Genomic DNA, 6,000 nt, shown 5'->3' with positions numbered 1-6,000 from the left:
AAACACTGAAGCTATTTATAATTTTAGAAGCTCAAGTTCAAGATTTGAAATTCTAAAAAGAATCTCAAGGGAAAGTTTAAGATGTGCATGGTAATCTTGATAAATCCAGGTAATCATAGTAAACCCACATGTCCCTTTCTCCATTATTTATACATTTCAAAAATTAAGATACCTGGGTATGGAGAGACAAAATTTATTTTAATGTACTAATTTGACTTAATCTGTATTCTTAAAGATAACTTTAACTCCTACTACTCCTTGCCAAAAAAGGTTTTTCTAAGTTCCAGGAATCATGGTGACAAACCCTTCCTCCAAAACTTCCCCACCCACCCCAAACTCACTTTGTATTAATTTTGAGTTACTTGATATTACTGTATATATATATATATGTACATATATATAAATATATGTATGTATGTATATAGTTCTTATAGTTTCAAGTGCCAGCCTTATTTCCCAATAAGGAAACTTTCAGTGACCAAACAATATGTTGGAATCATCACATTTTAGGGTAAGAAGGGACTTTTAGGGATCATTTACTCCAGGTGTTCTTAATCTGGTGTCTGTTAACTTGGTTTGTTTTCCCTTACAATATTTTGATAATTGTGTTTCGTAAATGGTTTCCTTAGGTATTCCATGTGTTTATTTCATGTATTTAAAAGTAGCCTTTTGGAAAGAGTTCATAGGTTTCACCAGACTGGTAAAGGGGTCAAGGTATAATAAAAAGGTTAAGAAATCTTGCTCAAGTCAGACTTCTTTACAGGTGAACAAAATGAGGATGAAGACTCTCTTCTTTCCTATATCCCTACCAACCTCTAAGAAGTGGGGCAAAAGTATCTTCATTCACAGCATAATGTGCATAGGTTTAATATGCAATCCTTTCTGAAGGGTATACCTAAGTATCTATTAATAAATTTTTTTTCAGTCCTCCTGGGAGGCATCTAAAATGCTTCTATTATAGTAACATAGAGAAGAATAGTACCATTATTTTATTGTATTCTCCAATACCAGGTAAAAGAGAACTGTAGGCACAAACATAAGTGATTTATCTGCAGTTCTATGCTTTATTACCTGAGATCTGCATTATTAAAAAAAATAGAAATTTAATTATTGTTGCATATGTCATAGGAGAATTAGGTGTCAGCTGCCCCTACTTCCCATCCCACCCCACAAAATTCTTTTGAACTGTGATTGTAATTTTAGAAAGAAACCAACCAGAATACAAACCAAACACCAACCCCTGGTGGTAAGATATGTGAATTAAAGCAGGGAGGATACACACTTTAGTTGAACCATCCCTCAAGTCCCACCCTGAGGGTAGTTAGGAAAAATAAACATTGGACACTGAAAGCAAGCTGTTAAAGGTCTTCTATCCTCCAAGAAACCCATCTTGAAGTACATTTCCAGAAAGGCAGGCTCGTGGTTATAAGCAGCAGCACTTCCTTCCTTCCTTTGGTCACTTCTCATCATCACGCCCATAGTTAATAGTCTGTATTGCCTGAGCTATGAGCATAGCCATTTCTCTGGTACCAGCAGCAACCACTCTGCATGACATGAGATCAAGAGGGCCCCCTGAGGGAAAAAAGAAGGGAAGAAAGAGAGTGAAGCTGGCTGGTATCACATTGAGCATATTATTGTATGATCAATGTTGTAGAGCTAGATGGGACATGAAAATCTATCTAGTAAGGTCTCTTCATTTTGCAGTTGAGGAACCTGAGGCTCAGGAAGCTTAAGAGCCTTTACCAAGGGGCAGCTGGGTGGCACAGTGGATAGAGCGCTAGCCCTGGAGTCAGGAGTACCTGAGTTCAAATTCGGCCTCAGACACTTAATAATTACCTAGCTGTGTGATCTTGGGCAAATCACTTAACCCCGTTGCCTTGCAAAAACTTAACAAAAAAAAAGAGCCTTTACCAAGGTCTCATAGGGAAGAAGTGTGAGATTTGAATCAAGGACCTCTGATTCAATCCAGAAATGCTAAAGCCTGCAACTCTTACCTAATGGACTAATTTAGATGCTAAGGTAAAAACAAGGTTAAATATTGAGGAGCGTGTGTGTGTGTGTGTGTGTGTGTGTGTGTGTGTGTGTGTGTGTGAGAGAGAGAGAGAGAGAGAGAGATGCGTTATATGCAATAGAAATGAAGTAAAAGTGCCCAGATAAACATGAAAATAGTGAAGGGTATCCTGGCAAATTCTTAATAACTTCTCTCTAAAAGTATGTGACATACATTTAAATTTAATGTGCACAATTAACATTTTCTCCATTGTTCTTAAGTCTGAACAATAAATCAAGTCCTGATTTATAGTATTTGCTAATTTCTGAGGTGTAAATAAATGCTCACCCTGAAAATTTAATAACTGTCTTATTCCAACATTCCCCTAAAGCCAGCACTGTCTCGAAGACATTTGTCTATGTATTTGACCAGGGAATAAGGTTTTCTTGAATAATCACAATTTGAAAGTTCAAGTTTTCAGTCAGGTAAGATAACATGAGAGGAAGAAGGATGACTGAGTTCAAGCACAAAAAGGAAGTGACTATAATGATAAGGACCTAATCACAGGTGCATGCCACTCAGCCTTTATTTATTATAGCTCCAGTGTAGAGTCAATGCACAGCCAACCCCCCTATCCAGGATGAAAACTCTCTTCTTCCCTATATCCCTACCAACCTCTAAGAAGACAGTTACCTATTCCCTAGGATTTAATCCTAAATAGTGACTTGAGGGCATTTATCTCACATTATTCTGATCTCATGGACCATTTCATTAGTACATGGGGAGATCAGGCAGATAAATCCTGGAGAAGAAGCCAGCAGCAGAGGCTAATCTCTAATATTGTGGCAGAGATGAGCCAGCGTACACTATACAGAAGAGGAAGAAGTTCATAATTTTTTCCCAATGGAAGAGGTCAGTCACAAAATCCTCATTTTTAAACATTTGAGAGATATTGAGGGATGCAATTAAGACTGGTTTCCAAAAGAGGTACATGACTGTTTATCATGATATCTGTATCTTTTTTCTTTGGTCTGCACAATATATGTTCTACTGGTGTGCTGAAAATTCCAGGAAAAGTAATTACCGTTATTCCTTCCACATCGTAACTTTTCAACATTTTTTGAGTTAGCATAAGAAATTAGTGTAAATGGGAATTTGGGGGGGCTTCTGCAGAAGTCACAGATGACACATGAAGGCCAGTAGACTATAGAAAAAAATTTAGAAACTCAGAAATGCATAAAATTGACTATGATCAAATACTTAACCCAAATTTTATAAGGTACTATAAAAACCCATAAAAGGAAAAAAAATTTAGTTGGCTTCTCTGGTATGTAGGGAGGGTCAAAATATTTTACAGAGATTTTCCAAAGGGTGGGGGCGCTTGCCCTTCACGTGGAAGGGATAATTGTGAAATAGTTGTGTGTGCACATATGCATGTTTCAAGTGGGGTTTCCTTGGACCCTTGATTTTCTTGGACATTGTGTCTTTTGAACACACTAGATATATACATATATATATATACACACACATATACATATATGTATATCACAGTCACGTCACAGGAGTGAATCTGTAATGATAGCTAGGCTGCAAATCTGATTAAAAACTGAAACTATTTCCTTTTTTAAGGGTGATAGAGTTTCAGAGATGGTACATTTTTATCTTCAAGGAGAAAATAGAAGGGGAAATTTCTGCTGGCTTGAGTCCTAATATAAACCTTGTTAGTAATGACTACATTCCTTATTGGTAGTGATTACCAGTAGCTTTGGCTCACTTTATTTGGTTTCACACCTTGTTGGAAACTACAGGAAAGGTCAGCATTAAAACCTACTTGTCTTAAATGGCACTCCACTGAGACAAGCAGGAAACACTCCCCCCCACAATTTACAGTGCTTACAGTCTCTTCAATTGCTAGGTAACAAAGGTGAAACAAAACCAGAGAAGGGGAAAGTCACTCACCTGAAGTGTCTATTACAATACCACCCGCTTCCCTAATTATGACAGTGGCAGCTGCTAAGTCCCAACAATGTAAGCCAAACTGATAATATGCATCTGCTGCACCAGAGGCTAGGAGGCACAAAGCCAAGGTAGAGCTTCCAATCACACGTACCCTGTATCATCATGAAAAGAGGTAAAGAATTATTTCTAATTCTGGGAACACATACACACACATGTATCTGTAAATGAAGGCAGTAGCAGTAATCCTATTTCACTTCTGACTTTATATAGTGTCCAGCATAGTACCTGGAACATTATAGATAATAAATACTTATTAAATGAATGATTTCAAATCCTTCCTTTGGTACTTGAGTTATGTAACTTAGTGAGCAAATAATCTCTTTGAATCTATTTCTTCATCTGTAAAATGGAGCTAAAAACACCCACAGCATCTATTTCACAGATTACAAATACATGTAAAATGTTTTGTAAACCTTTAAATGCCACAAAATGTCAGCTACTATTATAAAAAGTTTAGAGACTGAAGGTAGAATGACATCTGTAAAGAACTCCCTCAGCCTTCAAACTAATTTTTCTAATTAGTCATTGTGTTAATGGTTTGATAAAATCTTAGATCTAGTAATAAATTCTAGATCACTGACAGTCATCTAATTCTACAAAACTATGGAAACCTAGACCAGAAAGAAAATCATCAAATGTGTCTTCCTTTTGACACCTGGCAGGCCTTTATAATCCCTGACTTTCAGGAATAAATCACATTATGTCCCAGTGCCTCTTAAAAGTTTCAGTCTGGTCTGCATTACACTGATACTGAGTCCTTATGGTTTTACCACTGGAATGTCTAGGGAGTTTTAGTAATATTGGACAACTGGTACTTTTCTGCTCAATCACAGGGCATTCTGGGAATTAAAAGTTCAATCTAGAATAGAAAAAATTCATACCCATGAGCTTTGGCATGAAGTAGCCTCTCCATGTTACTGAAGAACAATTTCAGAGTATCAGGATCACGTTTTGGACCAATTTCTGTTAAAACTAAAGCCTTTGAGAGATCTGTAATTAAAAAAAAAGCATACCCAGATTTAGACAAGTTGTTGCAGAATAATATGGACAGATTTAGAAGTATAATATATGCAATAATTACAACATTAAAAAAATAGAACTCTGAATTATTGAAGAACCCAACAATGATTCCAGATAGAAAAATGAAACCATACCTTCTTACTCTAGAAAGAGATGGGGAGACTCAAGATCAAAAGATTACATACTGTGTCAGATGTAGTTACTGTATCAGGTTTTGTTAATATTGTTATCTATTACAAGAGAGATTTCAGTTCAGAAGGAGTGGGATATATCCATAAATGACAGTGATGAAAAAGCAAATGACATCAATAAAATCTATTTTTGAAAAACTTCCAATCAAATAATCAGAAAACCCTTGAGAATCTTGACAATTTTTCCTCAATGAAATGCCTCAAACTTAACCAGTATATCAGAATTTTCAGCCTCTTATTCTTCAGAAGAATAAACCTCATTCAATCTAGACTGAGAAATTTAGAACTAGAAACTCATTTTCACCTAGCACATGAAAGCTTAATTACTTTGCTTAGGAAAAGAGACATGGTGAGGATAAATGAGATAAAAGAAAAAGCTGTCTTGTCAGTTTAGCTACTGCCTTCATTATTATTATTTCAAAATTTGCTTTTATTTTTTTTAGATTGCAAGGAGAATGCTTTCCTGTGCTCTTTTCCAGGAATAATAGATTATTCCAGGATTGTTGTGAGGATCAAATGGGATAATAATTGTAAAAAACACACAGCACAGTGACTGGTATATACTAAGCATTAAAAAAATTAGATTATTATCATTGCCACATTTGACAAATAATGTGAACAACCCTGCAAACTTTGTCAGTGAGCTAAAAACTGACTGAACTTCCAACCTCCTGAGAATCTGGATAAGTCAATTCTCCTCTCAGGGGCCTTCATTTCCCCTTTTGCAAAATGAGGTGACCTTTAAAATTAACTCCTATCTCTACAGCTATGCTCCTTTTT

General features: G+C 36.1%; 1 protein-coding gene across 1 annotated transcript in view; it reads right to left on the bottom strand.

The window, feature by feature from the left end:
• Positions 1-417: 417 nt before the first annotated feature.
• IMPA2 (inositol monophosphatase 2) overlaps positions 418-6,000 on the bottom strand; it is an 82,031-nt gene continuing 76,448 nt past the window's right edge. The window contains exons 6-8 of the mRNA XM_074207237.1: positions 4,891-4,999; positions 3,950-4,101; positions 418-1,572 (exon numbers count right to left, since the gene is read on the bottom strand). Coding sequence (XP_074063338.1) covers positions 1,457-1,572; positions 3,950-4,101; positions 4,891-4,999 — 377 coding nt within the window. The 3' untranslated portion in view covers positions 418-1,456. The remainder of the gene's footprint in view (positions 1,573-3,949; positions 4,102-4,890; positions 5,000-6,000) is intronic.

The sequence above is a fragment of the Macrotis lagotis genome, chromosome X, assembly GCF_037893015.1.
Source record: "Macrotis lagotis isolate mMagLag1 chromosome X, bilby.v1.9.chrom.fasta, whole genome shotgun sequence".
Classification (NCBI taxonomy): Eukaryota; Metazoa; Chordata; class Mammalia; order Peramelemorphia; family Peramelidae; genus Macrotis; species Macrotis lagotis.
The sequence above is the reverse complement of the archived record's forward strand: the minus strand, read 5'-3'. Positions and strand labels throughout refer to the sequence as shown.